The 26,375-nt window shown below is 36.7% G+C and overlaps 1 protein-coding gene across 1 annotated transcript; it reads right to left on the bottom strand.

Moving 5' to 3' along the window:
- Positions 1-1,486: 1,486 nt before the first annotated feature.
- Positions 1,487-13,584, bottom strand: GPX8 (glutathione peroxidase 8 (putative)). The gene is made up of 3 exons (XM_053701277.1): positions 13,357-13,584; positions 12,489-12,750; positions 1,487-3,428 (listed from the first exon to the last, which is right to left on the bottom strand). The coding sequence occupies exons 1-3, from the start codon at positions 13,558-13,560 to the stop codon at positions 3,265-3,267; spliced, it is 630 nt and encodes a 209-aa protein (XP_053557252.1). The 5' UTR covers positions 13,561-13,584; the 3' UTR covers positions 1,487-3,264.
- Between the last annotated feature and the right edge of the window lie 12,791 nt (positions 13,585-26,375).

Genomic DNA, 26,375 nt, shown 5'->3' with positions numbered 1-26,375 from the left:
GGCTATTTCCTCGGCTCGAAGAGTCTCTGAGTTATCTGCCTTACGTTGTGATTCTCCTTATCTGATCTTTCATTGAGATAAAGTAGTTCTACGTACAAAACCTGGGTTTTTACCCAAGGTGGTTTCTAACAAGAATATCAATCAAGAGATTGTTGTTCCATCATTATGTCCTAATCCTTCTTCAAAGAAGGAACGTCTTTTGCATAATCTAGACGTAGTCCGTGCCTTGAAGTTTTACTTACAAGCGACTAAAGATTTTCGTCAAACATCTAACCTGTTTGTTGTTTACTCTGGACAGAGGAGAGGTCAAAAGGCCTCGGCAACCTCTTTCTTTTTGACTTCGGAGAATAATCCGTCTAGCCTATGAGACTGCTGGACAGCAGCCCCCTGAAAGGATTACAGCTCATTCCACTAGAGCTGTGGCTTCCACCTGGGCCTTTAAAAATGAGGCTTCTATTGAACAGATTTGCAAGGCTGCGACTTGGTCTAAGCTTCATACTTTTTCCAAATTTTCGAAATTTGATACTTTTGCTTCTTCGGAGGCTGTTTTTGGGAGAAAGGTTCTACAGGCAGTGGTTCCTGCCTTGTCCCTCCCATCATCCGTGTACTTTAGCTTTGGTATTGGTATCCCACAAGTAATGGATGATTCGTGGACTGGATACACTTAACAAGAGAAAACATTATTTATGCTTACCTGATAAATGTATTTCTCTTGTAGTGTATCCAGTCCACGGCCCGCCCTGTCCTTTTAAGGCAGGTCTAAATTTTAATTAAACTACAGTCACCACTGCACCCTATGGTTTCTCCTTTCTCGGCTTGTTTCGGTCGAATGACTGGATATGGCAGTGAGGGGAGGAGCTATATAGCAGCTCTGCTGTGGGTGATCCTCTTGCAACTTCCTGTTGGGAAGGAGAATATCCCACAAGTAATGGATGATCCGTGGACTGGATACACTACAAGAGAAATAAATTTATCAGGTAAGCATAAATTATGTTTTTCTAATTGGCTGCATTCTCTTTGTATCCTTTGTTGAAGAAACAGCAATGCACATGGGCGAGCCAATAACATGGAGGCATCTATGTGAAGCCACCAATTAGCAGCTCCTGAGCTAGGAATCCCTTTCATAAAAGGGTGCCAAAACAATGAAACAAATTAGATAACAGAAGTGCATTGTAAAGTTGTTTAAAATTACATGCTGTCTATGAATCATAAAAGAAAAAAATTGTGGGTTTCATGTCCCTTTAAGGACTGATTTTAAAGTGTAATACACTTAAAAATGCAATCTTTTAAAAGAAAAAAAACAACAACTTGTGTCTCAAAAACTTTTTAAATTTGTAGGTCAACTCATTTTCCAGATAAACTGTAGTAAACCGGCTTCATATAAAAAAAAAGAAAAAAAAAAAGAAAAAAAAAAAAAAAGAGTAATCTGAAAAATAATGGCGTTCTGTATATGTTTTAACACTGAAAGTCAGCAAATCACATATACTTCTTTAAGAAAATTCACATATTTATTTAGAAATGTTAGAAAAACTTTTAAATTACTGGGTTAGATTAACTAACATTAGAATTGTATTTGTTTCACTCTGCTCCAATAAATTGTTTAATATTACAGTGTTGAGCTTTTGGTGTGAAGCCTGACTAGGGTTGCCACCTCGGCCATGTTTTCCTGGACACTTATGAGTTACACATGCTGCAGGGTGTGCAGTGAGGAACATGAATAGTGTTATCCAGGGTCACTATTCATGTGCTGTTTAGGTGTGCAATGCATGTTCCCCTCTGCTTACCCTGCAGCATGTGTAACTCATAAAGGCTGTGACACACTGCGGTGCGCAGCGTGTACATGCAGCTGTGTGCGCTCAGTGTGTCCTGCCTTTTAATCTCTGAGCACTGCTGCGTCAGGTCGCATAGCTAAGCTCTCAGAGATGAAATATTTGAACTTCAGAAGCGATGCAACGCAGAGCGAAGCAGCTGCTTTGCCTCGCGCCGCATCGCTTGCAGTGTGTCACAGCCTTTAGTGTCTAGGAAAACATGGCCGAGGTGGCAACCCTAAGCCTGACAGCGTGCACGTGTACACTGGTGCTGAATGAACTGGTATTGTTAGATTAACTAACAGCCTTTCCGGTGTCTCCATTCTTTTCAGATCTTGTGCTGTTATATGGAGGCTATTCACTAAACAACTTAAATGGATATTAAAGGGACATAAAACAAGATGGGATAGAGACAAAATATAATAATATGTACTTTAATAACTTTACCTCAAAATGTATACTGCAGTGCCTCGCCATTAACCCTTCCTTTTTAGTTTCTGAATTGTAAAGCTCTAACTCCCCCCACACATTTCCTTCTATGGCTGTATCTATATCTATTGTTGTTTTGGTAGAATGCAAAAGTGCATAGGGATTATCTGCTGGAGCATGCCTAGAAGCTGTGAACTCAGTTGAAATACAATGCCTGTGTCTGAACACTGATAAGGAGGGTGGAGTTGGCTGCTCCAGGCAGCTTAGCTATGTAATTCTTTTTGCTTATTTTTGAAAATTATTTTAAAATACTTGCCAGCAATTTTTAAACAATTTTTTTTAGGCAAACTTTTTAATTCATTGGCCCTTTTAGGATATGTACAAATCTCAACCTGTTTTACGTCCCTTTAAACCCTTCTTGCTTTTGTGTAAAAATTGTGCTCGTCTTATGCTCCTGGAAGAGACAAAAAACAAACGCTATAACAAGTATAATACCCTTTTCTAAAATGCTACAAATTGCTAAAACAAATGATTTGATTTGCAGAATTGGGAAGAAAATCTAGGTTTATAGAATTTGTTCTTGGTCTCCATAGGGAGTGAAGGATACACATAGTTTTTACTCAAAAGCAACGTGTTAAATGACCCTTTAAGGAGAGGTTGCATAGAATAAATTAAGAAGTGGAGTAATTGGAGAGACTGAATTTAGCACATTGTTTCAGTCAACAAATACATTTTCAAAATATCTTTAAACCATTGCACTTTTTAAAATATGCCCTAAAATAAAACTTGGTACAAAACTGACAAATTGGTGATTCTTGTTTCAAATATTAAATAACCACAAGACTGTTCCTCAAATGTTTGGTATCTTAGAAATGTAAAAGGACAATAAAACAAATTTCAGAGAAGTGGGACAAATATTAAAAACATACACAAACATTTCAACACATACAAAAAAAATAAAACTGTTGAGAAAACCAGCACAACTGTGCTGTGAACAGTCTGAAGCCCATGTGGCTAAATGAAAGTTTTAAAGATCTTCTTTCTTCTTCATGATTATTTCTCTGACTAAGGCCGCTACGTCATGTCGAATATTCTCAATTGGTTCCTCTGGTCTCCAGAACTTCACTACTTGCCCTTGCGTGTTTATCAGATATTTCCAAAAGTTCCATCTTGGCTCTTTTTTTGTTGAATCTAAATAATACAAATTATAACTTATGTTTTCATTACATATTTTTTTTTTATCAAAAAAACAAAACTGGTATATACAGTATGATAAATCTGGATGGTAACTATTTTATTTGTATCTTATCACAAATCTTTTTCATTGTCTTCCTCTATCACTGTACCCAGCGCTACGGAAGTTGGCAGCGCTATACAAATAAATGATAACGATGATCTGTTATTTTTCTTCCCTCAAAAACAGTTAAATATACGTAAAGCAATACTTTCTATAAATGACACAAGTATTACCAGTACCCTGTGCAATAAATTGTCCTGCAAATATATCACAGGTGTAGCTTAAAAGAAACAATGCACCCAAACTTACTAAATATATTTAATTTGACAGATTTTGCCTGTCCATTCTTGTAAGGCAGCAACAGCATAAATAAACAGATAAAAATGTTTGCCGTAACTTGTGCAAACTGAAACCAGTTTGTGAAAGGGACATTAAATTCCCACTAAAATGTTCAATAAAGTGTAAAACAAATGTAATGTAAATCTATTATTTATTTTGTGGATTCCCTTAATAAACTGTTCAAATTCATTAAACAAATAAAGGATAAGGCCAATGGATGAGAGTTTTGACGCAAGCCGCCCTTTGACTTTTATAACTGTAGTCTCACCTGGCAGAATGTTCCTTTAAGCATGCTGCAGTGTTTCTGACCCTGCTAAATGCTATAAACCAATTGCTAGATTATTATATTTATTTACAATACAATGTGCAAATTAAACAATAATTTTGGGGGAATTCAGTGCTTAATTACAGATTAATTGTGCATATATTAACTAAGGTTTAATTCCTTTTTAAGGTTTTTACAGTGCGGAGATCTTTCCTAGTTCATAAAAATGAGGTGACAGGTGATATGTTTCAAAGTAGTTAATACCCTAGCTCTAAGAAACAGGATTTTTTTTTACACCTGAGACAGTCATTGTTCTTAAATCATTCCAGCACAATAGACATTTTTAGTGATCACAAATGTTAAACCAGGAGTATAATTATCTTTTTTGTATATGAGAACTTCCAGATAATTACACACAATCAATAGGTTGTTCTAGCCATCTGTTACCAGGAACGGTATATGGGCCTTTCACTAAAAAATGAGTATAGAATTGATAAATAAAGTATACATCATTGTTATAAATCCTCCACAGAGGTTTTTTTTTTTTTTGAGGGGGGGGGGGGGGCATACAAAATGAAGAAAAAAAAAAAGGAATATATTATTAGTGCAGAGAAACAAATGCAGTAGAACAGTTTTCAGCACCCCACATTAAAGAAGCATTTCCTGCTCATTCTCGGAGGTGGTGGAGATAAATTGATTGACAGGTCTTGCTCTCACCTGATTGATGACATGAGAGTAGGAGAGGGATTGCACAAGAGAGCACTTGTGTAACCTTATATTTTGCCAAGCGATGCTGCATTAGAAGTAGCAATTCCGGGCAGATTAGTTCTCTGCTTGAGAACCTGCTGCCTGCAGCTTGATAAATTTTCCTGAATATATGGAACAATCATCCAGATAAGTAATTTCATCAACCATATGATATCTAGGGGTCATCTAACCCATCATTTGGCTGAAGAAGACTCAATTCTTTATAATGTGAGGTCTCAGCTGTGTGTTTAGATTTGGTAAAACAAGGTGATGCAGTTTACTTGACAAATCAATTTTATTTATATGGAAACTACATTTCCCATCATTCCACTTACAATTAAACAAGTGTTATAAGCAGCTGCAGTGCTCAAACTCATTAGTATGGCAGTAGCTAAATGATAGGCATTGCCAGGACTCATTATGCTTTGTGATAGAACCGATTTCTGAGGTGCAATATATATATATATATATATATATATATATATATTATTTTTTTTATTTTCATACATAGTATTTCGGCAATTAAAAGGACAAACTTTATCCCATACCTTAGATCCACAAAAAAAAAGATCCTGCACCGCACTCCATCTTAATAATAATACCACTAATGTTATGTGTCTAATCTTCGAATGAATACATAGTTTTCCACGGTAGATAATGCCGCCAAACTACCCCCACCGTTACGTAGGAGGCTTATTCTTAAAGTCTTCAACCAATCAGAAATAAATCCTAGGCTAGATTCTTTACCCGCATTCACGGAGACACTTTCTATTTCTAATATCGAGGGGACTAAAATTATAATGCGCATTAGAAATAGAACAGCGTCCCTGTGAAAGAGGATTAAATTGAAAAAAGAAGGGGACGGAGGAGGGGGAGGAGTTTGGCGGCCATATCTACCGATGAAAACTGTATGGGCTTTTGATGATTAGACTTATAACGTTAGTGGTATTGAAGATGGGAGGCGGTGCAGGCGCATCTTTTTTTGTGGTTCTAAAGTATGGGATAAAGTTTTCCTGGGTGTCGACTGTCCCTTTAAAGGGACATTATACACTAATTTTTTCTTTGCATAAATGTTTTTGTAGATGATCTATTTATATAGCCCATAAAGTTTTAAAAAAAAATAAATGTATAGTTTTGCTTATTTTTAAATAACATTGCTCTGATTTTCAGACTCCTAACCAAGCCCCAAAGTTTTATGTGAATACCGTCAGCTACCTTCTTCAGCTTGCTCCTGTTTGTGTAAAGGGTATTTTCATATGCAAAAGAAGGGGGAGGGGGGGGGAGTGTCTTATTTCCCACTTGCAGTGGTCTTTCCAGCTACCTTTTCAACAGAGCCAAACTGACAGCTTCTAAGTAAGTTTTTAAACAGTTTTATACTAGATTTTTATATCAGTATCTGTGCATCTTATTCTTTATATTCTTATTCTTCTTCTTATTCTTTATAGTAGTGTCTATTACATGCAGTTATATGAAAATGAGTGTATACTGTCCCTTTAAGCACTGAATTGAATTTAAAACTTACAGTATCATTTAAAGGGACATTTTTTAATGCTTAAAAGTTAACGCCTTAAAGGGACACTGAACCCACATTTTTTCTTTCGTGATTCAGACAGAGCATGCAATTTTAAGCAACTTTCTGATTTACTCCTATTATCAATTTTTCTTCTTTCTCTTGCTATCTTTATTTAAAAAAGAAGGCATCTAAGCTTTTTTTTTAGTTCAAACTCTGGACAGCACTTTTTTATTGGTGGATGAATTTATCCACCAATCAGCAAGAACAACCCAGGTTGTTCACCAAAAATGGGCCGGCATCTAAACTTACATTCTTGCATTTCAAATAAAGATACCAATAGAATGAAAAAAAATGTGATAATAGGAGTTAATTAGAAAGTTGCTTAAAATTTCATGCTCTATCTGAATCACGAAATAATTATTAGATTATCTATCATTTTAAACAATACAATGTTTAGGGTAGATTGTCTCTTTAACAGCTTATTTATTTTGTTATTTGGAATAGCTACTTTTGCCTGGTGTATCCCCACCTATACTGAAAAAAGGAGTAACAAAAATGTTTCTCTGTAGAAAAGCTATGTAAATAGGAGACAATAGCACTAATTAATTTCCCAGTGTGGGGTAAGAAGGAGACATAGATTTTGTATATGAAAAAGCTGGTTGTACTCATTCAACCACAAATTAGTATTTCCTTACCTAATATAGATAATATTAGCAAGTCTGCTTTACTTGCAGGCTCAGCCCATTGTTATGCATGCCCAAGAGAAGAACATGTGATGGTTTTAATGAGCAGAACAGCTATTTTAAATACAAAAACAAACACAAAGGAACAATATAGCTTAAATTTAATACTCTACAGTAGATATAACAAGTCATTTGGAACGCAGTGTCACTTTAATTGAGTCATAGCCAACAAAGTACAAAGCACCGACAGCTCTACGAGCAGACAGGACATCTTAAAATGCTGATGCATGAAACATATAGAGAAATGCTTCACGTGCACATGGTCAAAAAAAGCTCTCACTGAAAACAATGATATTTTTTATTAGAAGCATTTTTCTTAATACAAATATGTTGCACAAATGCAAATTTCGAAAACTCAAATGCATTAATAAATGATGTTTTAATTTTGTGTTTAATGTCTTTTTAACCCGTAAAGAGTTTAACGCCTATTTTTCTGCTTGATCCTCTTTTTTCCAAGCCACATAGGGGATTAGCGTATATGAATAATGCTGTTCATCAAGTATTGCTGTAACTGTTAGATTTAATCAGGTTAAAGCACTGGTTTTCAAACCTGACCTCAGGCCTCCATTTACAGGGAACTGGAGCACAGATGAAATAATCAGCTGATTAGTAAACATGGTTATTTTACCTGCTCTCATCAAAGGTAATCCTGAAAACCTGGCCTGTTGGGGAGACTTGAGAACAGGTTTGAAAACCAGGGCGTTAAAGGGACACTGAAATTTCAAGCATATGAAGGAACAGCTGTTTAAAAAGACTGTAAAGCAGTTACATCTAAATGAGGGTATTTTATATACTGCATGTTTTTGATTTATATAAAACGGATTATTCTGGACTAAGCAAATAGTTATTTTGTTTTATGTCCATGAGACATATCGCTGTTCATCAATAAAGCAGCTGCAGTTCTTCTTATCAGCCAGTGAGTATTCAGACCCTAGGGACCAATAGTACACAGATATGCACTTCCGGTTATCTTCAAAATGAAAATAAACCGCTTTTTATGTATATTTTTTTTTTAAAATTGAGCTCTTTCAATGGCAATGCAGAATTGTTTAGGTTTGAATCAATCTATCTACCACCTATCTATCTATCTATCTATCTATCTATCTATCTATGCCATATAAATATATTTATGTAAAAGGTTAGATACATATGTTTACATTGACAGAAGCAGAAATGATATGTTGGTGTACTGCTGCCACTTGAAGAGACAGTAGACACCTTAAGTTTGTTATATAATATGTTTACTTATACATAATGAAACAACTTTGCAATATTTTTTCATTATTTATTTTGCTCCCTTTTCATATAAATTAGCTCTGAAAATTGAGCACCTTCTAATTCTCAGAACTTAAAAATGCATCAGCTGACTTCTCAAGACTAACCTTGCTACATACATGTCTGCCTTTAATGGGCTTTATCAGATAACAACTGTAAAACAATTAATTTTTTGTATTTAATGACAGAGATTAGCCTTGTTGTCTGTGCCCAGATTGGTTCCACAAAATGAGGCAAATGGTGGTTGGAGTTTTGTTATTATAAACTAACTGCAGTAAAAAGGATGTTAATTTGTTTGTAAAACATTGAGACTTGACTGATATATTAGTCTATAGCAACACAACAGAAATATCTCATATTTATAAGGTGTTTACTGTCCTTTTAAAGGGACTTAAAGCGACAGTAAACACATTCTAATTAAAAGATATTTCTGTTTTCTTCTTGAAGAATAACATCAACCAAGTCTAAATATTTTTAAAACAAATAAATCATCTTGTTGAAACACTTGTCTTTTTTTTGGGCGACCCAATCTTGGCTTCAGTCTGCAGACATAAAGGCTAGCCACAGACATATATTTAGTATGAAATGCATTATTTTGCAGCTGTTATCTATTAAATCCAGTTAGGTAAAAAAAGCATGTAGTAGGGTTATCCTTGAGAAGTCTGCCACAATTTTCAGAGCTAAATTACATGTAAAGGGGGCAAAATAAATAATGAAAGTAGGATTGCGAAATTGTTTTATTATGCATAACTTAACATTTTATATTAAAATCTGTCCCTTTAAAGTGATTTTTTAATATGCATAGTATATATGATCTGTGTGCTCAGTGCACAATAAAAACACTTAATCTCTGCGCTGGCACAGTGTTTAAAGATTGGTGAATATGCTTCTTTCATAATTTAAATAGAGTATGCGATTTTAAACAACTTTCCAATTTACTTCTATTTTCTAATTTGTTTTGTTCTCTTGGTTTCCTTTGTTGAAAAGCATACCTAGGTAGAATCAGGAGCTGCTGATTGGTGGCTGCATATATATGCCTCATGGCTCACCCACTGCATTCAACTAGCTCCCAGTAGTGCATTGCTGTTTCTTCGACAAAGGATAGCAAAAGAATAAAGCAAATTATGGAATAGAAGTAAATTCTAAAGTTGCTTAAATTGTTCTATCTGAATCATGAAAAAAAATGTTGTGTTTCATGACCCTTTACCTTTTACTAGAAGCATTTTTGCGAAGACAATGTTTTAATTCAAAAATGAAATGTACTACATACAAAATAAATGTTTTACAGCATTTAAAACTATGACTTTATTAATGAAATTAAATGGATTGCCCTAAGCAATCACTTTCCAGGTAATTCATAAACTAAGCACAACCAGAACACTTGTAAAAAAAACAACTCATGTAGAAGGGAGGTAAACAATTATAAAAATGTGTGTTATAAAATGCTTAAAGGGACACTGAACCCAAATTGATTCTTGCGTGATTCAGATAAAGCATTATCAAATTCTCTTCATTCTCTTGCTATCTTTATTTGAAAAGTAAGGCATCTAAGCTAAGGAGCCAGCCAATTTTTGGTTTAGGACACTGGACAGCACTTGTTTATTGGTCGGTGAATTTATCCACCAATCAGAAACAATAACCCAGGTTGTTCACCAAAAATGGGCCGGCATCTAAACTTACATTCTTGCTTTTCAAATAAAGATAGCAAGAGAATGAAGAAACTTTGATAATAGGAGTAAATGAGAAAGTTGCTTAAAATTGCATGCTCTGTCTGAATAAGAAAACATTTGGGTTTAGTGTCCCTTTAAAAGGGATATGAAACCCAATTTTTTTCTTTTATGATTCAGCTAGAAAATGCAATTTTAAATAACTTTCTTATTTGGTTTTATTATCAAAATGTTATTTGTTCTTTTGTTGAAAAGCAGGGATGTAAGCTCAGGAGTGTGGACGTGTCTGGAGCACTATATGGCAGCAATGTTATAAGCAAGTGCACTAGATGGCAGCAGTTTTGCAAGAATGTTATAAGCAAGTGCACTAGATGGCAGCAGTTTTGCAAGAATGTTATAAGCAAGTGCACTAGATGGCAGCAGTTTTGCAAGAATGTTATACATTAGCAAGAGCACTAGATGGCAGCACTATTTCCTGTAGTGCTTCAGACACCTACCCCTTCAACAAAGAATACCAAAATAGAAGTAAATTAGATTTTATTCCCCTGAAAATTGTGTGCATATTAAACAACTTAGCAATATACTTTCATTTTTTATTTTGCCCCAGTTTCCTGAAAAAAAAGTCTGGAAAGTGTGTGTTTTCCAGTCCTGTAAAGTGAAAGAAGCATATCCGGCTTCACAGGCCTAACCCCGCCATATATCTCTCCCTAATTTGCAGTTTGCTGTCTTATCTTTTTTACGAAGCCATACAATGGGCAGTAATGACAGTAAGCCCTGCTGTCTCTAGACTCAAGTCCAGATTGACTCCTCCAAATAAAGTGGTGGGTCGTTTGGCCATTTAAAAACATTTGTAGCAAACAAGATATTAATCTTTTCTAATATTTTTCAGATGCTGTTGATATGTTAAAGAGATATTAAACTGATGGTAAACCCTTTATAAAAGCAGATCCAAAATGTTATTGATATTCAGGGGCGGGCTGATCAGCCGGGCACATAGGACTTGGACCGAGGGCCCAGCATGTAGAGGGGACCACAAATGGCATCTCCATGGCTCCTGGTGCCTTATCATTAACTAAGCAGTTAAGTGTGGGTTTAATGGGGGACCTGGCCCAGAGTGGGGGCCTTGTGTCTGGATGTAGGGGGGCCTGTGGTGGTCTATTGCTATGGGGGACATGGAGTGTGTGGTCTGGCCCTGGAGGTTGGGGGCCTAGTGTGGGCAGGGCAGGGAAGGGAGGCTACTATATTCATTGCATACATTTAGATACTTTTGGGTCACTGTGAGACAGTAGGGGCCCTTACCTAATTTTTGCCCGGGGCCCTGATTGGTCTCAGTCCGCCCCTGGTGATATTCTAGAAGGAGTTTAATTAATCAGTTATGAAGATGCGCTATAAACTTACTTTTTAATATAGATATGAAATTCAAACACCCTGTGCTCTGCCGCCCACTTTAAAAGTAAATTTTTCTGTGAGCTAAAGGTTTGATTTGTTGTCCAATCTGCACTCTAGCTACAGCATAAGTGCCTTAAGGGGAAAGTGCTGATTGGAGAACAGTTCAAACCTTTCACTCACAGAACAATTGACTTTTGAAGTGGACGGCTGGAGTGTGGGGTATTTGAATTTCATATCTATATTAAAAAGTAACTTATAGTGCAACTTAATTACAACTGACGTGAATGAAACTTTATCTAAGATATCGCTAACATTCTAGATCTGTTTTTATAAAGGGGAGAGTTCACCATCACTTTAAACACTAAATTCTTTTTATAAACTTATTATTGAGGTGCCGCCTACAAATCTACTTTTCACAGCTTTCCAGAGCTGACGTGTTTGCACATGTGTAGCAACTCTGTCAGATACTTGCACTATAACCTAGGTCAGTGTTTTTCAACCAGTGTGCCGTGGCACACTAGTGTGCCGTGAGAGATCCTCAGGTGTGCCACGGCAGACTGACAACAGTGTGACATATTTTTTAAACTTTGCTTGTTTTTTACTCCCAGTGCAGGGGTAGTTTGTAGGAGGCATGGCATAACAGCACAATACATACAGTATGTGTGTGTTTGTGTGTATGTGTATATATATATGCTGTATTAGGCTACAATGTGTGATTTTTTTTTAAAATTTTGGGATGGTGGTGTGCCACAGGATTTTTTAATGTAAAAAAGTGTGCCACGGCAAAAAAAAGGTTAAAAATCACTGACCTAGGTTACAAAATTGTGGTATCCATAATTAAAGGGGGTGCATAAAATGTACTTAGTTTTTAAAGTAAATATTGTAAGACTGTAGAGAAATGTTGCAGTTAGTGTTTACTGTCACTTCCATGCAAATATTCAGCATTTTGGTAGTTTTGCAACAATGAAAAACCTTAAAGTTCTTTTTTTTATATGTTTAAATGTAACAATAATGAAAGTGTCATTTTATGTTACTTATCATTTACAACAACTGTACTTCAGGGATAACACACTTACCCACAAGGAATCTGAAGGCAGGTTCTGCTTCCGAACCTAGAATTTTAGTCTTGCTGAATATTGGAAATGTCACTCCATAGTTCCCTTTAGCAAATGATAAAATGTCATAGTTGCTTCCGGGTTCACTCTCTCCAAACTGATTGCAGGGAAAGGCAAGGACAGTGAAATGGGAAGGACCAAATTCTCTGTGTAATTCCTGCAGCGCTCTGTAGTTTGCATCTGTATGCTTGCAGGCACTAGCCACGTTTACAACCAGAGATGCCTGAAAAAACACATTGTAAATTAAAAAAAATAAGACATTTACTTTTCAAATATCTGCTAATTCTTTAAGACCTAATACCTTTTTTTTTAGGTCTGTGACACTTATAGAATACTGTTAATATATCAATTACAGAAAACCTAAGTGCCTTATTGATTTGAAGTAAACATTAATTAATAGCCTCTCTGATTTCTGTATTTTATATCATGTAATCATTAACCATTGTTTTGCCAATTCAGTTCATTACCATCAAGAATGTTGAGTGCGGATATGGATGAGCTGGCAGCTCTCACAGCTGATCACTGTACATAAAGTGTTAATAAACACAAACTCTACAATCAGTAAACAAAATATATAATACAAAATCAGTGAATAGTGCCATGTAATATATGTAATGATTGTGACCAATTCAGATTCTGTTGGAAAGTAAATAAGCAGTAAATCATTTCATAGTTATAAAATGATTCAGATCATTTTAGTGTTGAAATCGAAATATATTATTAAGAAGTTATATTATCTTTTATGAACTATGCAACAATTGCTATGTTGACGCTTTACAGTTAAATGCATTAGAATAACAACATGCAGCAGTTAGAAAGTTCCACTTACTTTGCCTCTGTATTTTCCCAAAGAAACACTCTGTCCTTTAGAATCCATTACTTCAAAAGAATAAAAATCTTTCACTTTAGGTCTAAAAAACTTTAACTGTACAATACATAATAAAGATGTGCATAAAACCATAGAAAAGAAAACGAGGAAAACTTTAGCTTTAGGTGACGAACATTTCAAGGGATAAGGAGGGAGAGTCTCCATTTTGGAGATTTTGCTAGGAGGAGGTTTGAGCAAGTCCCTGGAATGTGAGAGGGAGGAGCAGGCAGTGTGTAACTGGAAACCAGCAGCAGATCTGCCTTCACTGGGAGAGAGGATGGCTGTCCTGTGTAGTTGTCATGAGAAGGTGTAGTGTTACCCTTAAAGGGACACTGAACCCAAATTTTTTCTTTCATGATTCAGATAGAGCATACATTTTCTAATTTACTTCTCTTATCAAATATTCTTCCTTCTCTTGCTATCTTTATTTGAAAAATAAGGCATCTAAGCTAAGGAGCCAGCAAATGTTTGGTTTCAGAACCATGGACAGCACTGGTTTATTGGTGCTGTCCAATCAGCAAGGACAACCCAGGTTGTTCACCAAAAATGGGCCGGCATCTAAACTTACATTCTTGCTTTTCAAATAAACATACCAAGAGAATGAAGAAAAATTGATAATAGGAGTACATTAGAAAGTTTTTTAAAATTGCATGCTCTATCTGAATCACAAAAATAAACATTTGGGTACAGTGTCCCTTTAACAATGCTATCTGTTATAGAAATGATTTAAAGGGACATGAAATCCACATTTTTTCTTCAATGGTTCGGATAGAAAAGACAATTTGAATCAACTTTCCCATTTTCTTCTATTATGTAATTTACTTAATTCCCTTGATATCCTTTGTTGAAAAGCATATCTAAATAGGCTCAAATAGCTACTGATTGGTGACTGCACATATATGCCTTTTTTTTGCATGAAAAATATTCCATGCACTTCAATTTCTTCCTTTTTTTTAATCAGTGGGTTCTATTCACTCTGGTGTGAGTATTGATTGACTATGATCCTGTTTAGGCTAAGCTGCATTAAAGGGACACAACCCCATATTTTTTCTTTCATTATTCAGCTACAGCATGCAATTTTAAGTCTCTGGAAAGTTTGCTGCTCAGATCTTCAGGGAGAGAACACACCTGTATGTAATCGTCATGGCGGGGGTGACGGCTAATACAGCTGAACCAAGCTGCATATGAATCAAAAGCAAAAAGGTTAAGCCGCAACACCAAGTCTTAGTATGCGTTTCGTACTCTTATGAGCACTTAGTCATAGATGATCTATGACTAAGTGCTTGTAAGAGTACGAAATGCGTAAGATTACTGTTGGATTAACTCCCTCTTGTGAATTATTGATTTTAAGGAACAAATAAAGTCTCTTGTTTTAAAGATTTGGTATTGCGGCTTAACCATTTTTGCTTTTCATGCAATTTTAAGTAACTTTCTAATTTACTCCTATTATAACTTTTTCTTTGTTCTCTTGCTATCTTTATTTGAAAAAGCAGGAATGTAAGCATAGGCGTCGGCCCATTTTTGGTTCAGCACCTGGGTAGTGCTTGCTGATTGGTGGCTACATTTAAAGGGACAGTCAACACCAGAATTTTTGTTGTTTAAAAAGAAAGATAATCCCTTTATTACCCATTCCCCAGTTTTGCATATCCAACACAGTTATAATAATACACGTTTTACCTCTGTAATTATCTTGTATCTAAGCCTCTGCTGACTGCCCCCTTATTTCAGTTCTTTTGACAGACATGCAGTTTAGCCAATCAGTTCTCACTCCTAGGTCACTTTACGTGCATGAGCTCAATGTTATCTATATGAAACGTGAACTAATGCCCTCTAGTGGTCAAAATGTTTCAGATTAGAGGCAGTCTTCATGGTCTAAGAAATTAGCATATGAACCTCCTAGGTTTAGCTTTCAACTAAGAATACCAAGAGAACAAAACAAAATTGGTGATAAAAGTAAATTGGGAAGTTGTTTAAAATTGCATGCCCTATTTAAATCATGAAAGTTTTTTTTGGACTTGACTGTCCCTTTAAAGGAAGCTAGGCCTACGTTTATGGTAAAATCACCTTTACTGTTGGCCTGCACATCATAAGGCAGCCCATGTTGGTTATAAAAAAAAAATAGCCAGCTTGCTATTAGAAGTATAGCAAGTCAGCTTATCCCCCTATCTTCAGATCAAAGTTACATAACTATACCGAAAGGCACTTATTTATGCAAGGATAACCCCTTCTTCTTTTTGACTAAAGAGTTTAGAAACACACACATACAATTGTTTGAAACCTTATTTATAAAAAATGTTATAAAAGTCGTTAAGGGCTTGTCTGATTATAATAACGCAGGTCTTGCTGCGAGCGACAAGACCTCGCTATTAGACCCTCCCTCCCTCCTGCAGGCTTCCGCTGCTGGTGGTGAGACCGTGCTATTGAGAAAACAATCCCCATAGAAAGACCAGCAACGTTGCCGGTCATTAAGAGGTTAAAGCTGCATGCTCTATCTGAAATGGCCAAGTGTAAGCAACTTCTGCTGACTGTTTCCAGCTAAACATTTTAGACAGTTGGCTTTTGCAGAACCAACTCCACAGGCAAAAATAAGTTACTTCAAATTACAAAATAAAGGTAAAGGAGCTATTTGTAAACACTCAAGCATGGATCATTGGGATCACATTAACCCCTTCATGGTGGTACTATAATGTTCACATCAGAACAAAGTTTAGACTATTAGTAAAGTCGATTCGATCGCATGATTTTAAAGGGACAGTATACACCAATTTTCATATAACTGTATGTAATAGACACTACTATAAAGAATAATATGAACAGATATGGATATAAAAATCCAGTATAAAAGTGTTTAACCCCTTAGTGACCACAACACTTTTCCATTTTCTGACCATTTGGGACCAGGGCTATTTTTGCATTTCTGCAGTGTTTGTGTTTAGCTGTAATTTTCCTCTTACTCATTTACTGTACCCACACATATTATATACCGTTTTTCTCGCCATTAAATGGACTTTCTAAAGATACTATTATTTTCATCATATCATAATTTACTATAATTTTTTTTATAAAATATGAGGAAAAAATGGAAAAAAACACACTTTTTCTAACTTTGACCCCCAAAATCTGTTGCACATCTACAACCACCAAAAAACAACCATACTAAATAGTTTCTAAATTTTGTCCTGAGTTAAGAAATACCCAATGTTTACATGTTCTTTGCTTTTTTTGCAAGTTATAGGGCAATAAGTTCAAGTAGCACTTTGCTATTTCCAAACCATTTTCCCCCCCAAATTAGCGATAGTTACATTGTAACACTGATATCTGTCAGGAATCCCTGAATATCCCTTGACATGTGTATATGGTAATTAGAAGGCCGCTAAATGCCGCTGTGCACCACACGTGTATTATGCCCAGCAGTGAAGGGGTTAATTAGGGAGCTTGTAGGGTTAATTTTAGCTTTAGTGTAGGGTAGTAGACAACCCAAAGTATTGATCTAGGCCCATTTTGGTATATTTCATGCCACCATTTCATCGCCAAATGGGATCAAATAAAAATAATCGTTCACTTTTTTACAAACTTTTTCACAAATTTTAGGTTTCTCACTGAAATTATTTACAAACAGCTTGTGCAATTATGGCACAAATGGCTGTAAATGCTTCTCTGGGATCCCCTTTGTTCAGAAATAGCAGACATATGGCTTTGGCGTTGCTTTTTGGTAATTAGAAGGCCGCTAAATGCCGCTGCGCACCACACTTGTATTATGCCCAGTAGTGAAGGGGTTAATTAGGTTGCTTGTAGGGTTAATTTTAGCTTTAGTGTAGAGATCAGCCTCTCACCTGACACATCACACTCCCTGATCCCTCCCTGACCCTCCTCAAACAGATCTCTTCCCTTCCCTAATTAGGTAGCTTGCAGGGAACTTGCAGGGTTAATTTTAGCTTTAGTGTAGAGATCAGCCTCCCACCTGACACATCCCACCCCCTGATCCCTCCCAAACAGCTCTCTTACCTCCCCCACCCCACAACTGTCCCCGCCATCTTAAGTACTGGCAAAAAGTCTGGCAGTACTAAAATAAAAGCTTTTTTTTTTTAAAAACATATTCTGATGTGTAAGATCCCCCCTTAGCCCCCAACCTCCCTGATTCCCCCCAAACAGCTCTCTAACCCTCCCCCTCTACCTTATTGTGTGCCATCTTGTTTGCCAAAAATATGGTTTTGTTTTTTTTAATAGAATTAATAAATATTTTCTGTAGTGTAGCTGCCCCTCTCAATATCCAACCTCCCACATCCCTTAGCTAAAAATTCCCCCCTCCTCTCTCCCATCTTATCATAGCAAATTGTTCCATAGTGTAGCGTTCCCACCCGCTCCCGTGCACATGCATGCCCGTGCGCGCTCCTGTCCGCGCTCCCGCCCCCCTCTGACGCACTTCTCCCATCGATGGCCGCCCACCATCGATGGCCGTTGCAGAGAGGGCTCTCTCTGTATAGGATGGCTAAAAATTGTTATTGCAGGATGCCTCAATATCGAGGCATCACTGCAATAACATGAAAGAGTCTGGAAGCGATCAGGATCACTTCCACCGCTTGAAAACACCAACAACGTACAGGATACGTCCTTGGTCGTTAACTACCTTTTTTTGTACGTCGTTGGTCGTTAAGGGGTTAAAAACTTACTTAGAAGCTTCCAGTTTAACTCTGTTTAAAAGGTTACTGGAACACCCACTGCAAGTGGGAAATATCAGACACTCCCCCCTCCCCTTCCTTTGCATATGAAAAGACCCTTTACACAAACAGAAGCAAGCTGGAGTAGGTATACGTCGGTATTCTCCTTAAACTTTGGGGCTTGGTTAGGAGTCTGAAAATCAGAGCAATGTTTAAAAATAAGCAAAACTTAAAAAAAAAAACCTTTATGGGCTATATAAATGGATCATCTACAAAACATTTATTCAAAGAAAAAACGAGTGTATATGTATGTCCCTTTAAGGCTGGGATCGTATCATGGGGAATTGACAACACTGCTAGGCACGCCACCCAGGCCGATCCTAGCCTATGTCAAAGGGTGAAGCTGCAGGACGCTGTATATGGTAGGACGTTATATGCCATTCTAACGGCTTTAAAGCCCAGCGCTGTTAGGACGGCATGAAATGTCTTAATGGTGTAAAGGGGTTAAGGGCTAGATTACAAGTGGAGCCCCATTATAGCTCCGACTCATGCGCGTGTATTACAAGTTGAAAGTAAAATGTTTTCGGATAAGCTCTTACCCGACAATCGCAAAAATCCGAACTTCAAATATTGTGACCACGTTACCTTATTACCCCATAGACTTCAATGGAGTGTGAAAGTGGGAAAAAAAGCTAACACCCTTACGTGCAAACCCAACCACTTTTAACCAAGGCCACTAACCTGACAAGAAATATGAATATTTCACATTCCAATTTTCTTCACATAGCAGAATATGTTCTATGATTTTTTTTTGGTGTATATGTATATATATATATATATATATATATATATATATATATATATATATATATATATATATATATATATGTATAGATATATACAAACAAATCCCCCTTTGTGAAGAATATTGTAACGTAAAAAATGTACAGTATAACCATAGTTAAACACTTTATTAAATATGAAAATTGCATAAATATGATTTTACATTTTTTCATCTACTTGACAGCAAAGGGCTCCAATACACTTATATACAGGTGGCCCTCGTTTTACAACGGTTCAATTTACACCGTTTCAGAATAACAACCTTTTTTTTCCAGTCATGTGACTGCTATTGAAAAGCATTGAGAAGCAGTGCATTTATTAAAATAGCCAGTAGGTGGAGCTGTCCGCTTGTGTTGCAGCAAGCCAAGCAAGCTGAAATTAATGAATTTAACCAGACCTGAGCTATCGAGTAGATTTCAAAGGAACAAGATCTTCCTGTCTATAAATCAGTCCAGATTGGAATGCATAGAAAGAACTGTTTGCAGAAAAATGCAAGTAAAGTCTGTGTTGTGTGATTTTTTTATTAGGTTTATAATGCTGTTTAGTAAATGTTTTTTTTAATTTAACTAAGTTTAATTATATATTCTGTGTTGTGTGATTATTTTATTAGGTTTATAATGCTGTTTAGCATTTAAAGTCTTCATTTCAAAGCTTTAAAAAAAATGTATTAGGTGTTACTTATGACAATTTTGAGAGGGGCCTGGAACCTATCTCCCTCACTTCCTATTGACTTACATTATAAACTGGGTTTCAATTTACAACGGTTTAGATTTACAACCATTCCTCCTTGAACCTAACCCCGGCGTAAACTGAGGGCTACCTGTATATGTCTATAAATGTATACATATGTATTTATGTGTATATATATAACATAATTTATGTAAGAACTTACCTGATAAATTCATTTCTTTCATATTAACAAGAGTCCATGAGCTAGTGACGTATGGGATATACATTCCTACCAGGAGGGGCAAAGTTTCCCAAACCTTAAAATGCCTATAAATACACCCCTCACCACACCCACAAATCAGTTTAACGAATAGCCAAGAAGTGGGGTGATAAGAAAAAGTGCGAAGCATATAAAATAAGGAATTGGAATAATTGTGCTTTATACAAAAAAATCATAACCACCACAAAAAAGGGTGGGCCTCATGGACTCTTGTTAATATGAAAGAAATGAATTTATCAGGTAAGTTCTTACATAAATTATGTTTTCTTTCATGTAATTAACAAGAGTCCATGAGCTAGTGACGTATGGGATAATGACTACCCAAGATGTGGATCTTTCCACACAAGAGTCACTAGAGAGGGAGGGATAAAATAAAGACAGCCAATTCCTGCTGAAAATAATCCACACCCAAAATAAAGTTTAACAAAAAACATAAGCAGAAGATTCAAACTGAAACCGCTGCCTGAAGAACTTTTCTACCAAAAACTGCTTCAGAAGAAGAAAATACATCAAAATGGTAGAATTTAGTAAAAGTATGCAAAGAAGACCAAGTTGCTGCTTTGCAGATCTGGTCAACCGAAGCTTCATTCCTAAACGCCCAGGAAGTAGATACTGACCTAGTAGAATGAGCTGTAATTCTTTGAGGCGGAGTTTTACCCGACTCAACATAGGCAAGATGAATTAAAGATTTCAACCAAGATGCCAAAGAAATGGCAGAAGCTTTCTGGCCTTTCCTAGAACCGGAAAAGATAACAAATAGACTAGAAGTCTTACGGAAAGATTTCGTAGCTTCAACATAATATTTCAAAGCTCTAACAACATCCAAAGAATGCAATGATTTCTCCTTAGAATTCTTAGGATTAGGACATAATGAAGGAACCACAATTTCTCTACTAATGTTGTTGGAATTCACAACTTTAGGTAAAAATTCAAAAGAAGTTCGCAACACCGCCTTATCCTGATGAAAAATCAGAAAAGGAGACTCACACGAAAGAGCAGATAATTCAGAAACTCTTCTAGCAGAAGAGATGGCCAAAAGGAACAAAACTTTCCAAGAAAGTAATTTAATGTCCAATGAATGCATAGGTTCAAACGGAGGAGCTTGAAGAGCTCCCAGAACCAAATTCAAACTCCAAGGAGGAGAAATTGACTTAATGACAGGTTTTATACGAACCAAAGCTTGTACAAAACAATGAATATCAGGAAGAATAGCAATCTTTCTGTGAAAAAGAACAGAAAGAGCAGAGATTTGTCCTTTCAAAGAACTTGCGGACAAACCCTTATCCAAACCATCCTGAAGAAATTGTAAAATTCTCGGTATTCTAAAAGAATGCCAAGAAAAATGATGAGAAAGACACCATGAAATATAAGTCTTCCAGACTCTATAATATATCTCTCGAGATACAGATTTACGAGCCTGTAACATAGTATTAATCACGGAGTCAGAGAAACCTCTATGACCAAGAATCAAGCGTTCAATCTCCATACCTTTAAATTTAAGGATTTCAGATCCGGATGGAAAAAAGGACCTTGTGACAGAAGGTCTGGTCTTAACGGAAGAGTCCATGGCTGGCAAGATGCCATCCGGACAAGATCCGCATACCAAAACCTGTGAGGCCATGCCGGAGCTATTAGCAGAACAAACGAGCATTCCCTCAGAATCTTGGAGATTACTCTTGGAAGAAGAACTAGAGGCGGAAAGATATAGGCAGGATGATACTTCCAAGGAAGTGATAATGCATCCACTGCCTCCGCCTGAGGATCCCGAGATCTGGACAGATACCTGGGAAGTTTCTTGTTTAGATGAGAGGCCATCAGATCTATCTCTGGGAGCCCCCACAATTGAACAATCTGAAGAAATACCTCTGGGTGAAGAGACCATTCGCCCGGATGCAACGTTTGGCGACTGAGATAATCCGCTTCCCAATTGTCTACACCTGGGATATGAACCGCAGAGATTAGACAGGAGCTGGATTCCGCCCAAACCAAAATTCGAGATACTTCTTTCATAGCCAGAGGACTGTGAGTCCCTCCTTGATGATTGATGTATGCCACAGTTGTGACATTGTCTGTCTGAAAACAAATGAACGATTCTCTCTTCAGAAGAGGCCAAAACTGAAGAGCTCTGAAAATTGCACGGAGTTCCAAAATATTGATCGGTAATCTCACCTCCTGAGATTCCCAAACTCCTTGTGCCGTCAGAGATCCCCACACAGCTCCCCAACCTGTGAGACTTGCATCTGTTGAAATTACAGTCCAGGTCGGAAGAACAAAAGAAGCCCCCTGAATTAAACGATGGTGATTTGTCCACCACGTTAGAGAGTGTCGAACAATCGGTTTTAAAGATATTAATTGAGATATCTTCGTGTAATCCCTGCACCATTGGTTCAGCATACAGAGCTGAAGAGGTCGCATGTGAAAACGAGCAAAGGGGATCGCGTCCGATGCAGCAGTCATAAGACCTAGAATTTCCATGCATAAGGCTACCGAAGGGAATGATTGTGACTGAAGGTTTCGACAAGCTGTAATCAATTTTAGACGTCTCTTGTCTGTTAAAGACAGAGTCATGGACACTGAATCTATCTGGAAACCCAGAAAGGTTACCCTTGTTTGAGGAATCAAAGAACTTTTTGGTAAATTGATCCTCCAACCATGATCTTGAAGAAACAACACAAGTCGATTCGTATGAGACTCTGCTAAATGTAAAGACGGAGCAAGTACCAAGATATCGTCCAAATAAGGAAATACCACAATACCCTGTTCTCTGATTACAGACAGAAGGGCACCGAGAATTTTTGTGAAAATTCTTGGAGCTGTAGCAAGGCCAAACGGTAGAGCCACAAATTGGTAATGCTTGTCTAGAAAAGAGAATCTCAGGAACTGATAATGATCTGGATGAATCGGAATATGCAGATATGCATCCTGTAAATCTATTGTGGACATATAATTCCCTTGCTGAACAAAAGGCAATATAGTCCTTACAGTTACCATCTTGAACGTTGGTATCCTTACATAACGATTCAATAATTTTAGATCCAGAACTGGTCTGAAGGAATTCTCCTTCTTTGGTACAATGAAGAGATTTGAATAAAACCCCATCCCCTGTTCCGGAACTGGAACTGGCATAATTACTCCAGCCAACTCTAGATCTGAAACACAATTCAGAAATGCTTGAGCTTTCACTGGATTTACTGGGACATGGGAAAGAAAAAATCTCTTTGCAGGAGGTCTCATCTTGAAACCAATTCTGTACCCTTCTGAAACAATGTTCTGAATCCAAAGATTGTGAACAGATTTGATCCAAATTTCTTTGAAAAAACGTAACCTGCCCCCTACCAGCTGAACTGGAATGAGGGCCGTACCTTCATGTGAACTTAGAAGCAGGCTTTGCCTTTCTAGCAGGCTTGGATTTATTCCAGACTGGGGATGGTTTCCAAACTGAAACTGCTCCTGAGGACGAAGGATCAGGCTTTTGTTCTTTGTTGAAACGAAAGGAACGAAAACGATTGTTAGCCCTGTTTTTACCTTTAGACTTTTTATCCTGTGGTAAAAAAGTTCCTTTCCCACCAGTAACAGTTGAAATAATAGAATCCAACTGAGAACCAAATAATTTATTTCCCTGGAAAGAAATGGAAAGTAGAGTTGATTTAGAAGCCATATCAGCATTCCAAGTCTTAAGCCATAAAGCTCTTCTGGCTAAGATAGCCAGAGACATAAATCTAACATCAACTCTAATAATATCAAAAATGGCATCACAGATGAAATTATTAGCATGCTGGAGAAGAATAATAATATCATGAGAATCACGATTTGTTACTTGTTGCGCTAGAGTTTCCAACCAAAAAGTTGAAGCTGCAGCAACATCAGCCAATGATATAGCAGGTCTAAGAAGATTACCTGAACATAGATAAGCTTTTCTTAGAAAAGATTCAATTTTTCTATCTAAAGGATCCTTAAACGAGGTACCATCTGATGTAGGAATGGTAGTACGTTTAGCAAGGGTAGAAATAGCCCCATCAACTTTAGGGATTTTGTCCCAAAATTCTAATCTGTCAGGCGGAACAGGATATAATTGCTTAAAACGTTTAGAAGGAGTAAATGAATTACCCAATCTATCCCATTCCTTAGCAATTACTGCAGAAATAGCATTAGGAACAGGAAAGACTTCTGGAATAACCGCAGGAGCTTTAAAAACCTTATCCAAACGTATAGAATTAGTATCAAGAGGACTAGAATCCTCTATTTCTAAAGCAATTAGTACTTCTTTAAGTAAAGAGCGAATAAATTCCATCTTAAATAAATATGAAGATTTATCAGCATCAATCTCTGAGACAGAATCCTCTGAACCAGAAGAGTCCAAAGAATCAGAATGATGGTGTTCATTTAAAAATTCATCTGTAGAGAGAGAAGATTTAAAAGACTTTTTACGTTTACTAGAAGGAGAAATAACAGACAAAGCCTTCTTTATGGATTCAGAAACAAAATCTCTTATGTTATCAGGAACATTCTGCACCTTAGAAGTTGAGGGAACTGCAACAGGCAATGGTACATCACTAAAGGAAATATTATCTGCATTAACAAGTTTGTCATGACATTTAATACAAACAACAGCTGGAGGAATAGCTACCAAAAGTTTACAGCAGATACACTTAGCTTTGGTAGATCCAGCAGGCAGAGGTTTTCCTGTAGTATCTTCTGGCTCAGATGCAACGTGAGACATCTTGCAATATGTAAGAGAAAAAACAACATATAAAGCAAAATAGATCAAATTCCTTATAAGACAGTTTCAGGAATGGGAAAAAAATGCCAAACATCAAGCTTCTAGCAACCAGAAGCAAATGAAAAATGAGACTGAAATAATGTGGAGACAAAAGCGACGCCCATATTTTTTGGCGCCAAATAAGACGCCCACATTATTTGGCGCCTAAATGCTTTTGGCGCCAAAAATGACGCCACATCCGGAACGCCGACATTTTTGGCGCAAAATAACGTCAAAAAAATGACGCAACTTCCGGCGACACGTATGACGCCGGAAACGGAAATGAATTTTTGCGCCAAAAAAGTCCGCGCCAAGAATGACGCAATAAAATGAAGCATTTTCAGCCCCCGCGAGCCTAACAGCCCACAGGGAAAAAAGTCAAATTTTTGAGGTAAGAAAAATATGATAATTAAAGCATAATCCCAAATATGAAACTGACTGTCTGGAAATAAGGAAAGTTGAACATTCTGAGTCAAGGCAAATAAATGTTTGAATACATATATTTAGAACTTTATAAATAAAGTGCCCAACCATAGCTTAGAGTGTCACAGAAAATAAGACTTACTTACCCCAGGACACTCATCTACATGTTTGTAGAAAGCCAAACCAGTACTGAAACGAGAATCAGTAGAGGAAATGGTAAATATAAGAGTATATCGTCGATCTGAAAAGGGAGGTAAGAGATGAATCTCTACGACCGATAACAGAGAACCTTATGAAATAGACCCCGTAGAAGGAGATCACTGCATTCAATAGGCAATACTCTCCTCACATCCCTCTGACATTCACTGCACGCTGAGAGGAAAACCGGGCTCCAACTTGCTGCGGAGCGCATATCAACGTAGAATCTAGCACAAACTTACTTCACCACCTCCCTTGGAGGCAAAGTTTGTAAAACTGATTTGTGGGTGTGGTGAGGGGTGTATTTATAGGCATTTTAAGGTTTGGGAAACTTTGCCCCTCCTGGTAGGAATGTATATCCCATACGTCACTAGCTCATGGACTCTTGTTAATTACATGAAAGAAATATATATATATATATATATATATATTTGTAAATACATATATACACATATAAATACATACTGTATGTACACACGTATAAACATATATATATATATATACATATCTAGACGTATATGTATGTATCTCTATGTTAAAGCCTTTTGCAGTCTTTTTTTCCTCTCTAACACCTGAGATGTCATATCTTTGAGCCCTTTTAACTTTTTTATGCAATATTTTTTTTTATTTTTAATCAGTTTTGTTATACAGTGTTATTATGAGTGTAACTGTACTTTTAAATGTAATTTTTATGTGCTTTGTGTAACTTTTTTGTCAATCGTGAAAGTTAACTAAAGCTCTGTAGTTAATTAACTAGAACTACGCTTGTTAATTAAATTGTTCTCAAGAAACTTGAATCAACTTGCAATATGTGCGCTAATTCCGAAGCTCGCAAAGAGACAAGATAAACCCCTTATCGCTCGCGCGCAACAGTTAGCGCCCCACTCGTAATCTAGACCTGAAGTGGAGAACATTTTAAAGTACAATGATCCTTTTCAAGAATATTTAAAATTTAAAATGTGAAACAGCCTGTGCAAATTATCATAATCTTTGTTTAATCGAATGAACCAAGAGTCCATATTTTATTTGGAATGCAATTAAATTAATGCCCTTTTATTAACAAATAGTCACTGTTAAATATGGTAAAATAATTATGCCAATGCCCTGTTTTACTGCAAATATCCTGTAATAATACAACTGCTATTATAAC

The sequence above is a fragment of the Bombina bombina genome, chromosome 2, assembly GCF_027579735.1.
Source record: "Bombina bombina isolate aBomBom1 chromosome 2, aBomBom1.pri, whole genome shotgun sequence".
Classification (NCBI taxonomy): domain Eukaryota; kingdom Metazoa; phylum Chordata; class Amphibia; order Anura; family Bombinatoridae; genus Bombina; species Bombina bombina.
The sequence above is the reverse complement of the archived record's forward strand: the minus strand, read 5'-3'. Positions and strand labels throughout refer to the sequence as shown.